At 39.0% G+C, this 24,726-nt stretch overlaps 1 protein-coding gene across 2 annotated transcripts in view; it reads right to left on the bottom strand.

Moving 5' to 3' along the window:
* The window catches only part of EPHA3 (EPH receptor A3), a 230,366-nt gene that overhangs the window by 21,518 nt on the left and 184,122 nt on the right, over positions 1–24,726 (bottom strand). For both annotated transcript variants that reach the window (XM_064468604.1, XM_064468610.1), the window contains exons 11-14: positions 18,214–18,399; positions 12,713–12,774; positions 10,132–10,341; positions 82–231 (exon numbers count right to left, since the gene is read on the bottom strand). In XM_064468604.1, coding sequence (XP_064324674.1) covers positions 82–231; positions 10,132–10,341; positions 12,713–12,774; positions 18,214–18,399 — 608 coding nt within the window. The remainder of the gene's footprint in view (positions 1–81; positions 232–10,131; positions 10,342–12,712; positions 12,775–18,213; positions 18,400–24,726) is intronic.

The following is a 24,726-nucleotide window of genomic DNA, read 5'->3' as shown; positions in this document are numbered from 1 at the left end:
CACCTGGTTTCATTATGCTTCACTTCCTTTCACAGCTTGATCCTTTATTTGAGAACATAACTCAGATAACAATATACTCACATCCTGGTTGGACATCTCCCAGTATGGTCTTTCTCCATAAGACATCACCTCCCAGAGAACAATCCCATAGCTCCACGCATCACTGGCTGATGTGAACTTCCGATATGCAATGGCTTCTGGTGATGTCCATCGGATAGGAATCTTGCCCCCCTAGGAGCAAAACAAAATAAACCAGTCCATTTGACCGTAACACAATGAATATAATTTTGCATTATTATTTATTTTATCTCTGAGATTCTCAATTATCATTATATTGGTGTAAAAAACAGCATAAGCTGGAAAACGCTATTGCCATTTGTCATTAAAGCAGAGGAAAGTACATTACAGTGCAAAATCTACTGAAGCTATAGATACATAGCATAGCACAGATACTGTATGCATGTACATATATATATATAGATATGCACACATATAAACTAATGTGTAGCATAATATCCACAGATAATAACGAATGGTAAGTTAAGTATGGTTGATTTTCAGTTATAAAATGTTTGGAAATGGGCAAGAAAGTCATGCAGCATAAGGATGAAAAAGCTAGTACGAGGTCCTTGCTTACATCGTAAATCCCTTTGCACAGCACAAGGGGGCTGGATTTGGCTATCTGTAAGGTGTTTCAAGTGAATTCCCTGTTGGTGTGGAACCTGCGAGGTTTCACCGTGGTTTTCCCCCCATCCTCTCCAGGACATTCAAGAAAAATGAGGGGCCACGCTGTTGCTCTGTTTCACTAATGCCAAACCTCCAATTGTACAAGGCAGTGACTGTGACATTATGCACAAATTTCCCATTCCAAAGCCATCAGAGACAGTCACCGAAAGACAGATTTGGATAGGGTCATCTGTGCAGAGGGGAGAGTGCGAAAATGTCAGCTGGGGAAGCAGTCTTAAACATTTTTTTACAGTCACAAGAGAAGCACGCCATCATTAAATGATGTAGACTTGAATAGAATTAAAGCTACCATTACAATTAATATTGTAGTTAAGGGAACATCTCTAATTATGGCCACCATTTGGTGCCATAGGTCAAATTAGTAAAATGCACACAAGCAGTCTCAGGCTGAGTTTCTGCAATATGAGAATTAGAGGAAAGAAACAATTTCCAATGGTGCCAGCTTTGACAGAGGTTTTTAATACTCTAATTTGTGAGTCACACATTAGGAAAAGTCAGTCCTAAAAGAGAGCAGTGCAAAAGTTGTTACTTAAGGTAATTCTGGAGTGAATGTATTTGAATATAGAAAACTCTGATAGCTAAAGTCTTTTCCAGTTCCAGGGATGCACAACATGTACAGGGATATATCCTGAATATTTCACACTAGACTAGCTATTTGAGGTGCTCTGCAATCCCCTTTATGCTACAGTCTGATCATACATCTACCCTCACAATAACCTGTATGGGAAGGGAGTGGTCTTATTTCCACTGACTAACGAGCAAGAAATAAAATGTAAAGATATGAATGCTTTGCCTATGCTTCCATAAAGGGTACCTGCACTGAGGGTAGCCATACACTCACCAGCTTTAGATTAACTACCTCGGTTAACAATAGAAATGTGGACGTTAGTGTTAATTAGAAACCTAAATAAAACCCATGCTGGAGCTTAAGCATCTGTAATCTCGTGGTTAATACTGCACAAATTAGATTAAATATAAGCAACGCAGATAGGCTTTAACTCAGGCTGCAGTTTAGACCTGCAAAATGTCACTAGATATGTCTTAGAGACTTGGCAAAGGTCAGAGAGGGAATCTGTCTTGGCATAGAGTTTATATAGATCCCTCCATCCTACTTAGCAGACTACCTACCTTAATCAAAAGACAAACCTTTATTTTGCACACAACCCTTAACACTAGGTAAACACTTAATTTCCACATTATTTGTGGAACAACAAATAGGACACAGAAAATAAATCGCAGTATTTGAAACCAGTGTTTCATCACAGAAGCCAGACATCTCCCTCTTGCAGACTTGGAAATCTATAAGATGATATCCTTTAGTCACAAAAAGCACATCGTATTTTCTATTCATTATAAGTGTATTCACAATTCCCAATGCTGCTCCATAACAGCACTGAGAATGTAAAAATTATTTTGATTTTCTCATACTCTGTTGAGAAACTATAGTATACGTACTTTACAAATGTCCAGGGTCCCTCAGTGAGTCCAAGGCACAGCCAAGAAAGAAGGGAAACTCTCCTGTGCCCTAGTCTTTTCACAACAAATCCACTCACACTTTTAGATATGTGGATGATAAAGAAATCAATCCCACTTTTTCAGCCTTTTTTCTACACATACCAGTAGAGTGAACTTTGATTTCCAATAAAGAATGTCAATGCCGGGGGGAAAGCCATGTCTTAAATTTACACAGACAAAACCCCATGAACAGAAAGAGCTTCCAAATCAAATGTCTCCCGCTTGTCCCACAGGCTCAGAAGTCGCCCGCAAAACTGAGCGAATTTATAGCGCAGCTGCAAGGCCAAGGTGCCCGAGCGCTGCCTACACAGAGGAGCGGGTGGGGGGAAGCACGGGCTGCTTGCTGAGGATGCCAGCCCTCCCAGCACAGACCTGCCTGCAGGGTGCTCACCCACCCTAGCCCATCTCAACTCCCAGGACAAAACTGCCTCTATGCTACCCAAGAGGTAAACTGCAAAGGACTTTTACAGATCAAACTCAACCCTGTGGAACGCATCTGGAAAGGAACTTGCAGCTCGTGGGGCTGCTGGAGCCCAGGCACAAAGGGCCACCACTATGCCCCATGGCTGGCAGGGGCTTCTGAGATCCAACCCCCTGCCAGCGCTCCCACAGGTGAGTGTGTCCCGCAGGGACCAAGCCAAACCAACACTGGCATTCAGCTTGAGATGTGATGTTTCAAATTCCCAGCCAGGTGGAGACATAAGAGAGGTAACTGTTGATCCTTGCTGCTTCCAGTGGTAGCACTGCCACATCAGCTAAGCCCCAAGCCTCCACTTCTCCTGAACCCTCCTCCCCTTGTGCCCACAGGCATCAGTGCTGCTGGAAAAGAGACTGGGCCATCTGATTTGAAGGAAAGCAAGGTACAGAGCTAAGTGTCATCAGTGGGGTTGTGGCGATGTAGACAGGCTGGGCCTCATTCTCCAGCATTTGCTTCAGCTACATTTTAAATAGAAGGATGGCAGAACATATAACTATGTCATGCCTCATAAGAAAGCCCTTGATGCAGAGGGTAGCTACATCGTTTTTCTTGCATCAGCATAATGGCTGGTTCTGTGAAACACAGAAGTATCATTTTTGAGTTTTCAGAATCTTACTCTCTAAAGAATGTGAATTTCTGTGAGTGGCTTCTTTTAATTTCATGTTAAGATATGAAAATGGAACCCTTCTTGCTGAACCCTAGAGAAATAGTTGCCAGACGTCACATGGAAAAATGTGCTCGTGGCTAGGGCACTTTAGGCAAGGGCAGGAAATATCACGTTCGATAGAAGGTCTTTAGCTTTACAATGTTATGGAAAAAGTAATTTATACAATTTGAGAAACACATTTACACAAAATGACATTAATTAGTCTCCTAACATTTTGGGACTGCTTTATTGCATCATAAGGAAGATTATAAACTCAGTGAAACAAAGTTGTTCTGGCTTTGTTTTTTCTAGTGAAAAATGAAGGTGCAACAACCCTAGATTCCATTACAAGGAAATAAATTTTCTTTGCTAAGTCTCAGCTGTAACTCTATACAAGCCTACAGATACATGTAGTATTGACATAAACGAGTAAAATAAGATTATTAAAATGTAGCTAAAAAAGAAATCAACTGCCACTGACTAGAGTGTAAAACTATAATTTTGCTATTCTGCTCCCCAGTTTGTCATAAAAATGTCAATCTTATCTTTGTATTTAAAAAGGGATTTGGTTGACTTGTGTTTTGAATAATTTACAAGCAAGAACAGCAAAAAAGGAGAGTTCTGGTAAATATTTTTTAGACAAATAAGCATTTTAACACAAAAACAATCTCCCCCAAAGGATTATGCAACATTCACATTTTAGCAGGTGTCCAAATATCAATATATGCAGAAAATCTGAAGAGTCGTACCAAATTAAAGGCACAGTTTTCTATTGCTATTACCTTTGAAAATCATAGGACTTGCTGTAATTCAAATAATCTATTTTGAAATTAAAAAACAATAATTCAGCATTAGAAAAATCCCTTTTCAATTCCACCACTTTTGAGAAATACACATCTCATTTGAATACATATCACCTCTTCAATTTTCTGCTTTGCCAGAAATTGGGATATTCTTTGCAATACCCTATGCCAGGATCAAAGGTATTTGCATAAATTAAACCAAACACCTTCTCCTAGACCACAGAGTTGGAGCTAGGAAAACTAAGCTCCCATAGTTGTTTCTTTACTTGCCTCTTGTTTTTTATCCCCTTTCCCCAGTCTCCCGATATTTAAAACTAGTATAATGATACCTACTCTGTAAACTGTTACGATGAAAGCGCTAAGAAATCCTACCTGGGTTGCTGGTTTGTTTTTTTTATTAATAATGCAATGTATGACCATTAGGCTTTCAATCAATTCAATCATCCTTATCTGCTATCTTTTTTGCTCATCCTCCACTGGCAAATCTCAAACTCTAATATTATTGGTTGGTATTACTGGGCTCCTGCCCCTCCAAATTCATACTATTGGGGCTGAACATGTAAGACAAACTTGCTAAATGAAAAATTATTACAGATATGCCTAGGAAAAAGTTTGCCTAAATCTATTTGATACAGGCTTATAAAGAGAAATCTACATATGCATGCACCACTAGTTATTGGTAATATATTCACTGATTATTTTCTGAAGATAAATACAGGTTTTACATATTTTTGTCATGGTCTCCCTTTAAGGGCATGCTCATCATGAAGCCAAATGAGCTGCCTGAATTTCAGTGGAAAGAAAGCATTAGTATTAGAACCTGTGGGAGTTTGTTATTGCAGCTCAAAATCCCAGGCAGTCTAGGTCAAAGAACAACTCTCGGGGTTTGAAATTAGTGAGCCAGCAGTAACCGAAAGTTTTATCTGCTCTAGATGGAGCTGTGATTCCTACAGTATCTGGCCGTTCAGCATAATTCATCTAAAGTCAATGAAGTCCTCAATTTATTTCTAGGGCGTCTGGCACTCCAGCACAAGGCAGCTGTTTCCAGGCCTTCATAACCCATTCCAATATTCTGATTTATAATCTGTTACCGGGTGACTGCCACAGGCACCTAAGCCACAGGCCTGGGGAGAGGAGAATCAAGAAAAATGGATTCTAACAGAATTATTAGAAGAACTTTGCAGAAAAACCTGAAAGTAAAAGCCTGACCTTAATTCATTACACAAGGACTTAGTCTAGTTCAGGAGATATCTTACCAGTACAGAGCAAGATGGTTTCATGTGAGTGAGATGAGCCTGACTTACCCTCTTAAGCACCTGAAAATTACCTGATGCTACTTGTTCATCCCTTACTAATGAATATTTTATCTTGATATTATCTCCTCACGTGGGAAAGGATAACGGAGCACTGCTGCTCTCCCTCATGCTCATCAGGCCAGAGAATTTGTGGCTTTTTTTTAAATTTTTTTTTTACCACACCAGTCAATACATTCAGACTGTATCACCATGTTTTTGCATACCTAGGGAATGAACAAACCACGACAAGTCTCTGTCAAGCACCAGCTGCAATAAAGCGTGCATAACAGAAAGGAGCTGTGTGCCCTTCCCTGGGGCACACAAGGGAGCAGTGCCTCACCGTGCCCTCCCTGCTCTGACACTGTTACCTGGGGGCACGGGCTACCAGAATACTTGCCACCAAAGCACAGCATTTTTTGAAGTGAAGTAGATTTAATGAGAAGTTATCCTTGCAAATATAATAACTGGACAGTGTTTAACATTGGAATGCCATGAAGAGCGGTGATGTATGCAACTATGCGTTTAAGTAGTCAAAGTTCATCTGCTGATTACCCAAATATTGTGCCTTTGAGTGACATAATTACAGTCCCTCTACATGTGTGATGGCTTAAATTTACTTCCACTTCATACTGTGTCATTAGTCCACCCACTTGTCATACAGACATCTAAAAATAATAAGAATAAAAAGGATCAATTTGACACTGACAATTTTTATACAATCTTGGCCTTTCAATTAAAAGTGAATAGGTACAGAGAATGTAGATAATTACAGTACATCCCCTCCGGCACAAAGGCTCAGTAAAAAAAAAAAATCCAAACACTCAGTCAGCCTAATTCAAATGCTGGCTTCTGCTTCTGTAAGCAGGCAGACCACAGGCTGCCAAAGCCCTTTTGTGGTATCAAGTCAGTGACAATAATTCAGGAGGTAAAAAATGACCCTGTCAGGTAGCAAAGTTTTCTTACAACTCTTGATTCCCTGAATTTCACATATGCACCTGTGATCTTTGCATTGTCCTTCAGAGCTCCTGTACAATAGCACGAATATCACAGATTATGTATTGATATATAAAGGGATACATACGTTATTGATATATAAAAGGACACACGTTCATATCCTTTATGCAAAGCTTCAGACGCAGCTTCTGAGAACTGAACAACATAAAATTTCACCCACTCAGTGGTGCGTATTGAATGCCTGAAGGGCTGACTGGGCTTCTTGGGGATACACCAATCTTGAATTGCAATTATGAATTAAAGCAATGGAATTGTTCTCAGGCTTCGACATTTACAGGTGGAAAACAGAGGTAGAAGAGGAGGCTAAATAGATAAAACTTCTACCTTTGCAGCTAATTCTATAAATTTCCCTGGTACCACGATACTAAATGGAGAACTGGCAGTGGGAAGAAGTGGAGGGGAGGCAAAAGTCTCTACCCATTAATATAACACACATTCTTTACTGTTTGAATATTTGGGATTGTGGTTATTACTTGGTGGGGTTTTTTTGTTAGGTTTTTTCTGGGGGTGGCGTGGGGGTGTTTGTGTCTTTTCAAAGATCCTGCTGAGTAGTTGTCATCTTTTATTGGTAAAGGCATTAAATTGTTTGGGATGATGCCATTATTTTAAAAAGTGGCACTATTTTCATCTTGGTTTTACCATATAATTAGTGCCTGTGAAATGCACTAGAAGCAGACTAGGAAACGGTCCTGTGTTTTGTGGTATCACTAAGCAGCAGGAACATGAACTGCCCAACTTCTTCCAGTGGACTGAAGCTCTGCTTCACGCTCATGATCCCCAGTTGTTTAAGCTGGGGATCAAACATACTCCAGGGACACACTTCCTGGACATGTATACAAGATTCACTTCAAAGGAAACTTGAGCAAAAAGATGAATAGCAAATAGCCTTGTCCTTCTCTCAGAGTCAAGATGTGGCAGAGGTATATTCAGCAACTACTTTTGAAGAAAATTAGATTTGTCCTAGGTTGTATTTGAAGGTTTTAATTATCTGAACATCTTCCTGCAGCACTTTGCATATATACCATAAATGCCAGATGGAGTTTACTGAACACAGATGATTACACTTTACAGAATAGTTTCTTTCCATCTGATTTCACTATCTAAATGTAAATAGGCAGGCAGGCCTAGAAAATAGGTGGCAGAAGAAGAGGAGGAAGAAGAAAAAATATCTACATTGCACTTGGCCATAGGAATTTCACATGTAACTCTGGCCAGAAACACTGAAACCCTGTGCACCTTGGTTTGTCCTAGCTCACCCACGGGTATGAGTCACTGGCATTTGTTTCATTTTCAGGGACGCATGCTTCCTTTATAAAGCTGTATGCTATGCAGTTTGATGGGGAGCTACTTTTTCCTCCCTATACAACTTTTTTGGCTAAGTTAACTAGGACTCAAAGGTATATTCAGCGCTTTATGTGAATACACAAAATGCCATTACTAAATTATAGATTAATTTGCACGCCCAGATGAATTTTGGAATAAGAGAATTGAACATCGAAGCCTGGCAGAGATACATACGTCCGAGCAGAAGGACGTGAACCAGCCATGTGGCAAAGCTGTGTTGGGGATAGAAGGAGACAGAGAGACTTCTCACCCATGGAGATATTAACAGAAAGGGCACGTGTAAGAAACATGAGATAAATATGTTATGCTTAGCGCTGCAGATTAGTATTCTGTTTTGGGCATCACATTTAAGGAAAATGTAGTTAAACTAAAAAGAATCTGAAGGAGACCAGCAAGAAGAGAAAGTTTGGAAAAATTGCTTAGAAAATGAAAGAACGGGTGGATGCATAGGAAGAGAACAGCAATCTCCATGCATGTAAGTGGCTGCTTAAGGAGGGGGGGGTGATCACCTGCCTGTGGGCAGTAGCGGTAGGACACAGAGTAATTGCCTTAGCTTGCAAGCATACATCCTGGGAGAGGGAGGTTAAATATGAGACTAGATAAATGCTATATCTAAAACTGTTTTCCTTGGAGACGCTAACACCCATTACTTTCACAGGAGTTTTTAAAGAAGAGGGCAGGCAAGCATATCTGACAAGGCAATAAACCTCTGGCTGAACTACAGACAATTTTCTCTTGAGGAACTCTTGCATTATATTAATATTTACTTATGAATGCTGCACCTATACTGAGAATGAAAACTGCTTTCTCTTACTAATGTCTCTCTATATTAACCATGAGAGATCTCTGCAGACAGTGTTCTAAGGTGGTAAATATTGCATATTTCTAACAACATGCCAAAGCTTATCAGAGGTCAAAGAAAGCACTGAAAGGTCAAATAAAGCATAGAGTCTTCATGCCTGTTATGAAGGTATGATTGATAAATATGTATCTATAAATGTGTGTGTATATAATGTATATATAATGTGTAAGAAAACAGCTAGGATTTCTTTACTCATTTGTCACATGTTATTTTATTTCAACCATGAAGAAGGTAGCGTGCAAACTACCGCAAAATAATTGATTGCCCCTGTCAGTGATCAGGAATGAAGGGAGCCCTAGAAAAATCACATTAAGATTTTGCTGATAGGTTTTACTCTAATCTGGTTTGTACAGTGAAGAGAAGACGATTACTAGGCATCGCTGCAAATTACACTCAACTAAGATACTGGAGATTAAAGCCACTTTTTCTAAAGTTAATAAAATCCACTTGCAATGGTATTAAAGTGAGCACCCGGACATCCCAGTGCAATATCTACATACACAAAGTTAAATGTATGCCTTCGAGGTTTCCACAATAAAACAGAAGTGTTATTCAAGTTAGAACAAGAGGTGCAGCTCAGCTGTATTTAGAAGACACTGTGGCTTTTCTAAGGCTCCTAGCTGACAACATAGCTTTTCAGGTAGCTTTTCAGGCAGGATGAAATCCAGAAAAAAAACCCCAAAACCAAGCAGCAGCCTACACTATTAGGCAGTCCCCTGTGTGATGAAAGCTTCTCTATCTCAGGACAAAAGAGTTAGAGACAAGCCTCCTTCCTGATATCATTACGTCTCCAAAAAATGGGTACCACTTTGTATACATGATATAAGAAGCAGAAAGCACAGGAGGTTTATTAGTAGTTAAGCTAGATCTTTTATTTGGTTTTACTCAAGTTTTTACTCAGTTAGGGGTACAAGAGCAGGTATAACTGATATACCCTTGCAGAACAGTGATGTCAGTACTCTCCAATCAGACATGTCCCATCACACTGGAAGACTCAAAAAGAAAAAAAAATTATTGCTGGGTAGGATTTTTTTTTTACTGGGTGGGAGCTACACCAGCAGTGTAAGAAAACCTGCGCAAAGCACACATGAAGTCTTACAATATTGTGTGCCAAACCAACTCAGGCCTTAATTGTGGTATTCACTCCTTTACACATCCAACAGAAAGAAACCAAGCTGTGAATTTTACATACTTTAAGAAAAATAAACTACCAACAGAAACCATCTTTTTTCTTTCTGTCTTCTCTGAGACATGAATTAAAAAAAATAGCCATGACGCATTTACAGTTTACTGAACATCTCTGAGCATGCAAGACTGGATGGCCTCTGCAACACAGAGTATCAGCCTCAGGGACTCCCTCAGATTTCAGTCTAACTTTGTCACAACCAACAAGAATTTTAAAAGGATAAACAAACAGAGAAACTCACCCTTGTGGTGTAAGCAGCTTCTGGGTCATCTTCCAGAACACGAGAGAGACCAAAATCTGAGACTTTGCATACCAAGTTACTATTGATGAGGATATTACGAGCAGCTAGATCTCGATGGACGTAACCCATATCTGACAAATATTTCATGCCAGAAGCGATCCCTCGAAGCATGCCTACTAGCTGGATGACTGTGAACTGGGCATCATGTTTCTGGAAAACATGTAGAATGTCATTTCAGAGATTGTTCATGTTCCTCCTTGTACAGAATTTTTGATAAAGACCCTGGAAGCCCCTCAAGTGAAGAGCTCATAGGTAAGTGGTCGTGATTTAAATGCCACACATGGAACTACTTTCACCTGTGGAGGATAATCTCCCAATCACCTGAGGGAAAGGGACAGATTTTTCAATTCAGATAAAAATTTCATTTCTCTTGTTCTTGCTGTCATCAGAATTTTAATTTCCTAGATGGGACCTGTGTGAAAGTGGCACATAAATCTAAGTCATGTGCTCATGAGGCTGGTGTGTCAGGACTTCAGGGAAACAGATGTCCAACTTCCCTGAAAGGCCATAGGAATTGTTAGTGAAAATCCCAGCCCTACCCAATGGACTAATGGAAGTTGTCTACCACACAGGCATTTTTTCTAACAAGAGCAAATGGTGATCTGATTCAGTGGCTTTCAAATTCCAATAAATTTTAACTGAATTCCTCAAAATTTTCCTCACCTTCAGGAACACAAAAATCACTTAAATACACTGTGGCTTAGCCTAGAAACTGATAGTTGCATATATTTCTAATTGTCTACTTCTAAACATGCTTTAAACCTCCTAGCTCTTACTAATGCTGTTTGTTAACATCTAGCTTTGATATTGATATACAGATAGATGGACAACAGGACAACAGTACATCCTAGTGCAGCCCTCAAACAAATCCCCCCAGTGCTGTAAACGTATTATCGTGGGCAGCTCTCCAGCTCTTCTTGCTGCTTCTTCCAGAATTTTATTAAATACATTGAAGCTGGCTCTGCGATGTGGGGTGAGATCACACGAATCAGTCTGCAAGACTGATTGTATTAATTTCATTTTTGATTAATATACTTCGGGGCGATATTAGCACTGTACACATTAGACAAATATATGGCAGAACAGATGCTTAAAGAGCCTTTCAGAATTCCCTTTCATGAAGAAATTCATTATTATAAAAGAGTTTAAGCAGTTCCCTGTTATGAAACCTGCTTTAACTAGAGCCAACACAAGAGGATCTATACAGGCCCTGGAAAAGATTTAGCTAGAAATCAGAAGAAAGTTTCTAACCACGAAAGGAATGAGATGCTGAGATAGCCTTTCAACGGCAATGGGGAAAGCAAAGTAAGTAGTTTTAAAAGGTACTTATAAAAAGGGTTACATGGCCTGGGTTGCTTGTGATATTAATGAGTCACAAGGTCCTTATCTATGATTCCACACAACAGTAGTAATAAAAAAACCCAAACAAAAACCAAAAACATACCAACCCAACAAAAACCACAACAAAAAAACCTCCACACTCCAATGAAAAAACAAGCTGAACAACTGTTTTGTACAGCCAGAAATTATTCTCCTTTCCTCAGAGATTTCTTCTAAGGATTTTTAGCCTAAACAAAATATATACAGTTCAGTACAGATATATTTCATTCAGATATACTGACACATTATTTATATGTATTTTACATGCTCCAGTGGACATCATAACATATATAGCACATACTGAAACTAAGGTTGACAATACGTCCCCTTTTGGGGTTAAACGTCTAGTTCAGTGTTATGAATTTGGGGGATAATGTCATTCAACCATGGCAGAACCAAAGCAGTCTCCCAGCCACAGCTGAGTTTGCCCTAACAAATTAAAATTAAACTAGTGTTTCCCCTCAGATGGGATTTAATTTCTGCTATACTTCTTTTTTTGCCACAAGTAAATCTTGGTGGCACAGGGAGCATTCGCATTTTTTTAGGCTCGCTACCAACTTTGACAGAAAACAAAGATAAATCAACAATAGTATTAGTATGTCTAAGGTTGGGGAAAGAAAACAGGCCAATAAAGTTTGCTAGCAAAACATTTCACACACCCTCGGGTATGGGGTAATTCCCTAAACTTTTCGCATTTCAGGAAATGGCTCTTGGCTCAGTACTATTGGTTTACTGATAAAATTTCCACAAATCTGTTCACTTTGGAAATCGCTTGGCAAGACATACAGGCTGCCAACCAATAAGCATAGCTGCATTAAAGTAGTAATTCAGCCCTCAGAAAAACCATTTCCATTTTTGTGTGCCAGAATGTTGTTTTGGTTTTGTTTGGTTTTATTGATGTGACATACTAATAGAACAAAAATGTTCTTCATTTTGGAATACCTACTGTAAGCAGTCAAAATGGACTAGCAGATCCCCACCTGGTGTTCTGAGCACATCACAATGCACACAAAACCAAACGGAAATAATGAAATATGAAGCAACAAGAGCTGATGATGAATCAGGGTGCAGTGACAGCAAATCCGTAACAAATTCAGAACAAGAGCCAAAACTGCACCATGTACTTCTCTATTGCACTTACCCGTAGGAAGCTGTCCAGTGAGCCATTTTCCATATATTCAGTAACAATCATAACTGGTTTACCTGCATTTAAAATGAATAAATAATGATCGGTAAAAACAGCCATTTCAGAAGTGTGCCCGAAACTTCCAAATTCCAAGGATAATTTTACATTTAGAAAGAGAGCAAAAGATGCATGGACAAACCCAGCTCTGTCCGCAACATAATTGTGATTTTACTGACGAACAGAAATACAAGCATTTCAGTATAAACTGATCCAATTTTTAGCAGCTCAAGTCCCAAGACATAACGTGAAGCATCCTACATTTTTAGTATACGGCGTCTTACCCATCACCGTTGAATATAATCCTTCATATAACTGTTGAATTTATGCAATGGAGTAGGTGTATTCTGCCATGCATTTGCTGCCAGGTTCCCTCTGGAAGGGAACTGGGCACTTGCTGTGGAGGGAGTCGCAGTTTCTCCCCAGAGGTGCCCTGGTCTGCGCAACGGAGGTGCAAGGATTGTGGCGTAGTGCTCTACTGCATGTGCGCAGTCAAGATGTTCCTCAGATACTACACTAAGGGAGAGATTAAATAGCGTACATGGGAGGCAATAGCAAAAATCCTCTCCCCTCAGGAGGGTATTTACAAGGCATTTAAATTGTAGAGCTTCAGTATTTTCCTAGCATAAGCCGAGGAAAATATTGGGGTGGGGATAGAGATGGACGAGAAACTGCAGAATAAGAGTAATACAAAGCATTGGAAAGAAAAGCAGAGTTGTAACAGCCACCTTCCTCTGCTGGGGGTTAGCCCTCTTTCCAGGGAGTCCTGCCTCCCCATGCAGCAGGATCACTGACAACACCAACCTCCCCTCCCACCAAGCACAACTCAGCTGGGGGCCCGACGCACTGCCTCCGCTGGGCAGCGGCATGCTCTAAAGAAACAGCCCTGCACCCTTGAAAAGCTTCTAATATCTTTCAAAACTTGACCATGCAGTTTCAGATTAGTTTGCAAGACCGTTCTTTCTACCCTGAGGTATTTTGTAACCAAACCAAGATTTTATATGCAACTGTGACATGTTGAAGAGAAATGAATGCAAAAATTAATGTGATTACGGTGAAGTTTCCAGACAAAGGTCACTGCCCTGCTAATATTTTACCATCATATGGATTTTATTATTTCATAATATTTTCTAAAGCTTTGTTTATTTTCTCTTTCTGGTAGAGAGAAAGGTGGGTAAGAGCATGAAGTTATTTAAGGAGATGAATTATTATTTCACATATAATACAGGAAGGCATCTGACCATAAAAGCGTGTCAAAGGCCTGCATATTGTATAGCAGGCATGGTAATATTTTAGCTCTTAACATTGAACAACATGAGGCTTGAAAGAGGTACACAGTATAATTAAAAGCGAAAAAGCCGTTAAAAAAGCAAAGGAGTTGGTAACAACTCATTTTTTAGGGTTTGGGGGTTTTTTTCCCCCCAGAAAATATAACCCCTACCAAATAGAAATTCTTAGAAGAGGAATATTAATTTCAAAGAATGAGATTAATATAATGAGAAGAGAATTCTTCGTCCTCTTTGCACAGATAAATGGGTTAAACCATGTTTCTGCCGTGCAAATAATGTGTTATACTGTGGGAGTCACACTAATGGGTAATCGACTCTGTCATCCATTAACTGGTAGGAACAAAATCTTTATCCAAAACATTAATCTCGAATTATATAGGATATGGTATAGATAAAAGACCTAACAATGTGAAATCTTAAATAAATAAATAACTGAAATGAAATGATCTCTTGCTTGCTTACTCCTGTTAGCAAGAAACATGCAGTGCAAGGGAAAATCCCTAACTTATACTGTGTATGTAACATTTACCCAAAGGCATTTCTGGTAACGCACAGAAGATGTTGCTGGATCTTTCAAGTAAAGGGCAGCACACCGATGGGGCTATCCAAAACTTTCTATGATAAATCCATGTACTTTGAATCCAGGAGACAGTTGCCTGGTTTCTGCATAAACTCAGTCAATTTTATGACACATCAGAAGACTGAAATTAGAGAAGAAGCTACGTCTTTCAAATTATTAAGAGAGCATCTTCCTGCCTTGCTCATCCATACTCACAAAGCCCCAAGTGCAGGGTTTCACTCTCGTTCAGTTGGGAACGTATCCATAATAGGAAGCATATGCTCTGAAGCAACACGGTGCACTTTTAAAAGGACGTTCTGCATTCATTCATCAAAGCATAGCCATTTATACATGATAACAACTTGTGTCAACAGTGTTGCCTAAATTTATTACACTAACAGGCTACAAATTGCTGTAAATTATTAGTAAACTAAGCAGAACATGTGCGCTGGTTATGAAGACTACTGCCTACAGCACACCCAGGAGACCGGCGTAGCAGGAAAATGCAGAACAGGAATCAACGCGAAGCAGGGGAAGAACTCTGCATTGAAGCAAAGCACTGAAGGCTTATCTGGTGGGTGCATCTCCTTCACACTGCCAGTGGGTTGTCCCACGGGCGAACCACAGCCACCCCAGCTTGAGAACTTTTCATACCAAACGCTCCTGTTATAAGGATCACGACAATTGCGGTTATTAGGAATTGCTTCAAAAGATCTGCTGAGTATGAAAAGCTATACGGTTGCTAAGGGCCACCTGTCAAAAAGAATTTGGTTAATGAAGAAAAGGTCATATTACCTGTTCATCATGCATTACCTGTACTGAGGGTGATCAAGCAAATATTCCACAGGCTCTCAGCTAACTGTACATAAACTAACACTTTTGAGTGTGATTTAATAGCTATTATTAAAAAATATGAACACTTGCTGATTTGTTATTACAGTATATTGGTTTGTTTTAAAAAAAGCAAACCCCACAACCTTCTATCACCCTACAGAATGTTAAAGAACATAATTATCTTTACTTGCATTTATGCCATGTAATTTTACCCAGTAAAACAGACAGAAATAGTTTCAGAGCAGTTTTATCAACTCCTGTATTCAAGCTGTCTGGAGAGGGTGTTGTATCCCTGAGGCTTTTATTGACTTCAGCTGGGACTATCAGAGCTTGCTCTCTCATACTTAAATGTGACAGGCAGCTGGATCCCCCAGCACCCCCTCCCCCAACCAGACAGCAGTCTGCTCTGAATACAGCTGAGCAGCAAACTTACTAATAGTCACTTATACAGAATACCAACAGAATTAGTAATGCACATTCAAAAGCAATGCACAAATTCCTGCATGCACAGCAATTACATTATTTTCTCAAGTGCCACAGAAACACAAAATGTAACAAAATAGATTTGAGCTCAGCTGTGTACAGACTGATGCTAGCGCTTCAAGAAATTTTGGGACTGCAAATGTTATTCTGACTGTACAAAGTGTGTGTCACAAAAAAGCAGGGGATATCTTGGATTTACACAGGCGGATCTGGCAGTCTTTTTCTTAATGGGACTGGGAGACCTAAGCCGAAGAATAACTTCTTTGTTATTTAAATCAGCAAAATGGACTTTGATGAATCACACGCAGAGACAGCATTATTATTATGTCTCTTCATAACACACACAGTTTTACATACCTTTCCCTAGTTATTTTTAGACACATTCTTGTGGGTTTTTTTATTTTATAGAATTTGTTGCAGTAAGCTATGAAATTCTTTCATGCCTGTCTATGTTTGTGAAACCTTAAATCACGCAATTTTAAAACCAAGATTCTTTAAAACCATTAAAACCATCTACTTAACAACAAAGCATTTGGTCTACTTCTACCCTGTTAAACTGGAAATGTCCTCGGCATGTTCCAAGCAGTTCACTGAAATGGCAAGGAGCTGCTTCGCCGGCAGAGCCCTCTAGGATGAACTAGGAAACGTCCAACTGATTTTTTTTTTTCCATACCCCTGAGATCTCAGAGCATTCCTGAATTCTTTTTAGAATACCTCATACAAAATCTTATTGAGCTTCTATCCAATAACTACTGCAGGACTTTGATCATTAAGTTTATCACTTTACGTAGCAATGGAAATTCAGAAAGTCTCTGTACATCTCTCAGAATGAGCCAGCTTTGATACTTTGTGCAACTTCTCTTTTCTACTACCATTTCTGTCTTTCCACCTCAAGGTAGTGGACAATCAGCTGCACAAGCAAAGGGAGCCAGAACTCGCCTAAATGAGGCAGCATCACCAGCACCAAATCCCACCAGCTGCTCATAAGGAGAAGAGCATGCAGGATCTGAGCGGCTTCAAGAAGGCTACCATGGCTGCCAAGGGAAAGCTGGGGAGGACCTCTAAGACCAACACCACTGTTCAGGAATGCCTGTTACAACTTGCTGCTTTCTTAATGAAAGTGGAGCTGGAGAGGGTTCTTCAAATATGTTACTTTTCCAGGAAGGTACCGAGTATGGATGGAGTTTTCAGTTATACTTTTGTCTCAAAATAAGAAGGCGATTTGTTATCATAAACACAGGCAAAAACATGCCTAAAAAAACCCCACAAAACACAAAACCACAAACAACAAACCCACAACAAACCCACCAAGGCAGATTTAGAAAATGTCTATTAGTAAAAATATAAATATTATCAAAGAAACAAAATAAATTTTACTACTGATACCTTAAAGCCCCAAGATTTTTTTTTGCATTTTTTACTAAAAGCTATAGATTCTAGAGGATCGGGATCTTTAAAATGCCTCATACTGGTACACACTGAATATCACACAGAGTATTTTCATATTTTCCCTGCATGAAAACTGAATAGGAAGAATTTTGGACTTATTTATTAATATACTAGTATCAGTTCCTGTAGCCAGGTAGGCTGTTCATTAATTTGTGCTAATGATAAAATCTAATGATTTAGTTGAAAGCAGAACATACTGCTTCAGCGCAATTAGGAAACCTTAGGACATCAGACTCCATGACTCCTCACAGATTTCAGCAAGTGCCTCTTGACCACTTTGTAGCAATTGGTAGCTCCAGAGTTTATTAAACCTGCCAGGTTATTACTGAGCCGCACCGGTCTTCAGAAATGCCCCTTTTCCTCCATGTTCTCTATATTTTTTTCAAGCAGATCATTTTTATTTCCCAGTTTTTCCTATCTCAATAACCCGGGGTACTGTTTTTAAGTTCTCAGCAGCCTGAGAGCAGCCAGACAGTGAAGGTATTGCAGCTGCACCGCAGGCAATTGCCTCCGACACCATTCTTCATTGGATCCATCAGTGCAGGTTTAGCTGGTGCTTGCACGTGGGTAGTTTTTTTCCTGCTTTTGAGGAAATACAGTATACATTGCAAAAGCTAAGCTATGTGTTTCCGTTGTTATCTCTTTTGAAGGATATTTGGCACATATTAACAGGGCTATAACACAAATATTTCTGGAAGGGTTTGCAGAGCGTAAACACAGATGATTTAGTTTTTTATTTGCTTTTACTCTTCCTTGAAAGATCAGAGAATCACAGAATAATTTAGGGTGCAAAGGACCTCCAGTGACATTTTCCATGCAAAACAGATGCCCCTGTCATATCTTACTTTTAGTGACGACTCCCTCTAGTCGAATGATATTAGGGTGGTCAAACTGTCCCATGATGCTTGCTTCTCCCAGGAAGTCCCTTCTCTGTTTTTCTGTGTAGCCAACTTTCAGGGTTTTGATAGCCACTGAAATTTCCTTTTTAGAAGGCAGCTTTAGGCGCCCACTGCACACTTCTCCAAATTCCCCTAAAAAAAGTGGAAAAATGACAAAAGATGAGATGTAGTTATTTAATGGGGACCACAGAAAGAAGAACTAGCATTCAGAAAAACTCCCTGGAGTGTGATGTTTACTGGTGGGCCACATATTGGAGCTCCAAAGGAGGCCTTTGGACAGCTACTTAACATTTCCATGCTTGGGTTCTCCAGCTGTCAAACTGGACATTGTCACTTATTTACATTGCATAACCACATGACTGCAGGGCAGAGGAATGCATAAATGTCACCAGAAAATTTCCTTTTTGTTTCAGTTGAAGCACTTTGAGACAATAGCAGGAGGGCTAACTGATGAATGCAGAGGTATCAGAATAGTTGTGCATTCTTGTGAATATTATACTCTTCATTTCTGCCAGTGATAGCACAGTTCCCAATTATTTCACTTATTTCAATTACAGTAGGAAGATAATTCACAGCAAAAGAATTTATCTACACAGCTGCAAATAAAAAAGAAACCCATATAGATTATTTTTGTTCTACCGTTATTCAGATGAATCTAACCATGCAAATATACACTGTCACTATGCGACTACAGGACCTGATAGTCCTCAATCCCACTCTGTATTGTGTGAGATCCCTAAATAGGAAATGGCAGATATCACTGCATGTTTACTACTAGGCAACATGGTTTATCCTTTGCTATGTAACATCTAAGAAGAGCACACAAGGAAAATTATCTTAGCATTCAAATGAGCAAATACTAAGCATGTTGACAAATTGCTGGAAGAAAACATCTTACTTGAAATTTTCTATATTTAACTAATGATTACATAAGGCGTATAAGGAAGTTTTAATATCCTAAAAAACATTTGAGCAGCAACTGACTTTTGATGCCCCAATTATCCAACCCCCACCTTAGATTATGTGTTATATAATAAACTGCATATACAACATCCCAGTTAAAATTGCAGTAGCAATTTTTTGTCTCCTTCTTTTAATGACAAAATAACTGAAATATTGAAAAATACAATAAAAAGAGAGAATGGATAAAACATAGAAAAAATATCATGGCAAGTATTGCCCTACAAGATTATATTTAAAGACAAGGAAAACACTTCACTGAACCGAGAAGAAAAGTATTTTGTTTTGTGTGGTGTTTTTTTTCTTTCAAGAAACCAGAGGGTGTTGTTGGAGGGCTTTAACACTCATTTTCCAACAACACAACCCTATTCAGGTTCTTTTGTCAAAATACATGAGATGTGAATATAAATAACTCTTCATATGCCATATTTTGTCAATTAGCCTTGTACAGAAATTTGACTTGGAAACAAACAAACCCTATAAATCTAAATCTAGCTGGCATAATTTTTATGCAAACTAGGAATTCTGTTTTTATTTGTGAGTGAATTATCATGGAAAGAGTGATTATACTGCTTACGTACAAGCTTTTCTCAACTTAATGTGTAATAATCCTAACTGCAATAGCATTACTATGCCTCTACAGAGCAAAGGCTCTTGGAGCTCATTTGCCCACACTAATCCTTTCTTTATCTTTGCAACTGATTGTTAACATTATCCAACATCTGTGAAAACTAAAAATGACCAAAACGCCCAGAAATAAGATATTTTTAATAGGCAAATTTAAATCATACTGCTTTTCATACATTCAAAGGTCAGAAACGTGTGATGGATTGACAGCCCTTCACCACTGACTTCAGACATGATACCACATGGGATGCATTTTAGGTTTTACATTCAGTCCATTTACCTACAAATCAAAATTATTTTTTCATCAACTTGCCACCAGTACGGCTGGCATTCGAGTCCATGTCCCATTTGTGCCACTGCAATTCAGGAATGATAAAGGGAGTAGTAACAATGACCAGAATCTTAAAAGTCAGGCTGTGCGTTCACATTCAAAGCTCAAGGAATTGGTGTTATTTATACACAACAAGGAGTGAGAAGAGACATTAATAGTTTTGGCTTATCAAAATTATGGTTATAAATGAGATGGACATCAACTCCTTTTTCTATACGCAAGAGGCAAAGCAAAGAATAGTAGCAAATTACAATAAAGGTCAGTTAGATCGGGAAAAAATTCTAACGGTAAGGACACTAGTACAAAAGTTTATTTTTTTAAGGGAGGTTATAATCTCTTGTATCTTGGAAATTGTAAAGAATGAGCATTTGTCAAGAATGGTACCTAACAAGTTTGGTTTGGGGCAAGAGTGCGGACTTAATGACCTCTTGAGGTCCCTTTTCAGCTTTATTTTCTAAGGTTTCTCTGTTAGAAAACCAGTTTAACAAAAAAACTGAACAAATGTGTCATAGGGCAATGATCTTTCTCTGCTGCTAACCCAGGCTAGACTTGAGTCAACATCATCGAAGTGAATGTCACTGTATCTTATCGTGAGCCGCTGAGCTGCTTCATCCTCTAGGCATGGTACTGTGCTATTAATGTAATAAGCAAAAAAATTACAAACAGGGTATGTCTTTATATACATACACACTACTAATATAGCACTTACATTACATCCATTGTTTCTAACATTATTTGTATTTCAGGCTGCCAGACAGGCAGCAGCTCAGAAAAAGAATTGTAAAACCTATTACTAGTAAGTAATGGGTGTTGAGTTCCTTTCAGACTTCTTAATTAAAAATATTCAACCTCTGCAAGTCAAAATGACTAGTATGCTTTACCAAGAGCAAACACTGCTTCAGTTCAAATACTAACCCCAGCTCAGTACTGTCAGGGCACCACAAAGAGGAAGACCAAAGCACGTCTTGAAAACAGAAGGAAGGGAAAAAATGCTTGAAATAAATCTTGTAATGTCCAGCTTTGTATTCCCTTTTCTCTATGTTTTAATGGTCCAAAAAGCAATAACAAGCTAACCTCTTAAAACTATTGTTCAGTTACTGCCAATGGAGACTACAGCTGTGATTTCATAAGCAGTTCAGCAATCAATCCTTCATTTCTGACCAGAATCATATATCTGATATTTGTCTGACTTTTGGGAAGGAAAATGTTATGGCTAATGTCCATCAACAGAGTCCCATTTAGCCATGGCTGCACAGTTTAGAACTTGGGTGATTAATCAGATTCCACAAGTGCCCTGAGGCCAGTGGATGCTTCAAGAGACTAAAAGGTGGACGGTTCATAGCAATGGAGTTTTCTGTTGTCCATGAATATAAAATGGATTTACTCTCTTGGAAAGCAATTTCACTGGAAAAAGCTCACTGGGCAGCCCACCTATGTTAACCTTTGGTTGTTTCGTATACAGGGTGGTATGGATGCTACATAAGTCTATCTGACCAGCACCCAGACATGTGGTTTCACTACATCTTTTCCTGCAAATCATTATTATATGGTCCCAGTAAGAAATGGACTGTGGATTTCATCAGATATTGTTTTGGAGGAATAAAGTTTGAGTTAGAAGGTGTAAAACATGGCACTGATTTTAAAGGATGAGGTTGACAGCTTTTCATGTAAAGCCTTTCTGAAGAGTTCACTTTTAATTATGTGACACACATAAACATTGTATAACCTGCCCTGCAGACTGATATGTCTATTTACATGTGTAAGTCAAATAGACATTATTAGGAGGGCTGTTCATGATATAAATCTCTCTCTTCAGGAGATCTTAATTTCTTTTTAAATAGGCTACTTAGTGCATCAGTGAATGGCATTTGCTGTGCATTTAGACCCAGGGGACAAGTAAAAGATGACTCTGTGAAATTAGCTATTCCCTTCACTTTGCTGTATTTTAAATTATGATTGTACTGCTGTGCACAGAACTCGCTTGGAGTGGGAGAGGCACCTAAGCTGAAGGTTTGATAAACCTCATGAACCTCAGCAACGTTCTACAAGCCCTCACTGAGACAATGCAAACCTTCACAATAAGTTCATGGACAGGCAGCCCCTAAATTTTAGAAATACTTTGATCATAAGATGTTATGCCACAAGTATGTTTAAACTTTGAAAGAAAAGCAAATGTTTGTTTTCACGTCCAGCAAAGCACATACTTACATCTATCCCAAATCAAGAAAGTACCTTCTGTAGTATTCTCTTGCTATCCAATTGGATGTAAACTTCTTAAGTGGTTTGCTGAACTGGATCCATAAAAACAAGTGAGTTGTTTTAAATGAAAGAATTATTGTAAAGAAAAATATGAAAAAAAGTGGCTCCTGACCTCAATTTTCTTATGCTAAGCCTCCCACTAAAATCCCTTGTGTTTTTCTTGAGGTTCTTTTGGAGAGAAGTATTTCCGTATTGCATTTGGGTATGTTTTCAAAGCTATGTAAGCTGCCCTCTATTCTCTGAGACTTCTGGCTAAAGCTGTGAAAAACTATTTGGAAAAGTACCTCAGAATATCAAGATTACTTGACTGACTTGAAGGCCTCGTTATTTACGTCACACTTCAATGCAGTTAAATGAATCCCTTCTTCTCAGATCAGTGTCTTTTTATAATTTCATTCACACTTGCATTTGTAAAGGAGAACGGCAGGAAAAGTCCAAGTCATTTGGTCAAATAAGTCATTGACTCAAGTATGAGACAGGAAATGCCTTTCTGCTTTTGGGCAGGAAAGAAGTATTCCTGCAGAAGCAGCCTCAGAGGTACTCGCTCCGCATGCAAACGCTACCACGTGCTGAATGTGACAGTAGCGTAAAGTGATGCTACGAAGGCATTTTGGAAGCTCCCAGCGCTCTATAGCCTGATTTTCATCTGTTCTTCCCTGTCTAGCATTTCCTGTTGGCCACTGCTAATAGGAAATGCTAACTGTAATGCCATATGCGCTTTAGGCTACATGAATCTGAGTCATGGCCTCCAAACAACAACTTTATTATATCTTGAGTCCAAGCTTCAATGCAGAGGACCTGCAGAACCCTACTGTGACTATCACTGAAGCGGAGTGGAGCAAAGGGACTTACTTTTAAACCACCTGACTGTTTTAGGACATATCCCCTTTTTTGAAGCCCCTCAGAAAACTCCTTCTCCATTTTGAGAAGCCATATTTGGCAAACTTTGGTTTGCCTCTCATTCTCATGTGCATTCTGATTAAAAACAGGTCAGAATGATGAGCTATAAAATATGACACATCACTGTTTCTTATCAGTTTGTTTCCTGGATTCATATACTGCATACAGCCCAAGTTTAGAAAGCTTACATTTGTGAATGAAGGCTCCTGAAAGTCTTATAAGGAAACATACTGCTCTTGGACTTATCTTTTCAGTAACCCCCTTCCCTATCCCCATATTAATTCTCTATTATGTGCATTAAGCAGAACTTTGCTGCCTTGACTGAAGATGATGGAGAACAGTGCACTCTTGTGGGGTGAAATTAAAACCAGCAAGGAACAAAAATTCTGCCTTTGCAGAAAATAACCTAACTTCATACAAGTAGTTGAGTAGCTGCAGTAGAGAGGATGAACACTGCTTCTTTTTACTGGGTGATTCAGGAGAGGCACTGGGTACAATAGCTTGATTCTACAGTTTTTTTTCCAAATGAAAATCTTTTGCTGTGCACTAGGAGTCTGTCTCTTTCACATCTCATGATTTTAATTCAAATAGTAAATTTAGAAAGAAGCAAAAAATCAACAATAAAAGAACTAGTAGTTTTCAATGCATTAAAAATTGATAGTACTTCTCACAAATGTTTTAATTTAGCAGGAAAGATAACTCTTCATGATCTTCTGACTCAATGAGACAATCTGCCACTTCAAGGAGCAAGCACACATCCTATCACAAACTACATGCTGCATTGCAACATGGACAACTCAGTGTGATAAGACTTTCTGTAATCTGGCTTCTCTGCTACAAAATCTGCTCATTTCGACAGTTTGTTTTCTGTAAACCCAACGATCTATGGCATCTGTATGCCTCAGACAATAAGTTATCAGACAGACAACCCTTTCTTCCTAAATCGATAATTCAAATCCAAAGCAGTGACCAAAATCAATCCAATGACCAAAGATTATTGCAGTCTGATGGATGCGTGGTGACTGGTATGAAATGAGTTTGTGGTTTCACTCGAGGCATAATAGTCAGAAATACTTTTAAGAGAAAAAAACAAATTGTCTTCACAGTGGATACCATTTTCTGTGCTGACAGATTTTAAAGAGAAACATAGAAGTGAAGTTGAACTCTCTTTCCACTCCCAACAGTGCTGTGTCCAAGTGAGGGCTGGTGGGTGTCCTTTGAAAACCTGTCTTGCTGTCTGCTTTCTTTGGGGGAAAAAATAGAACTGTGTGCGCTTAACCTTTCATATGCACCAAAGTCAGCTGTAAATATGACCTACTAAATCAATGACTTAAGAACGTTTTCTTTCCACTCACAAGTACAAACACAAAGATGTATATAAA

Source organism: Phalacrocorax carbo, chromosome 1 (genome assembly GCF_963921805.1).
Source record: "Phalacrocorax carbo chromosome 1, bPhaCar2.1, whole genome shotgun sequence".
NCBI lineage: Eukaryota > Metazoa > Chordata > Aves > Suliformes > Phalacrocoracidae > Phalacrocorax > Phalacrocorax carbo.
This window is presented reverse-complemented; position numbering and strand designations above follow the sequence as displayed.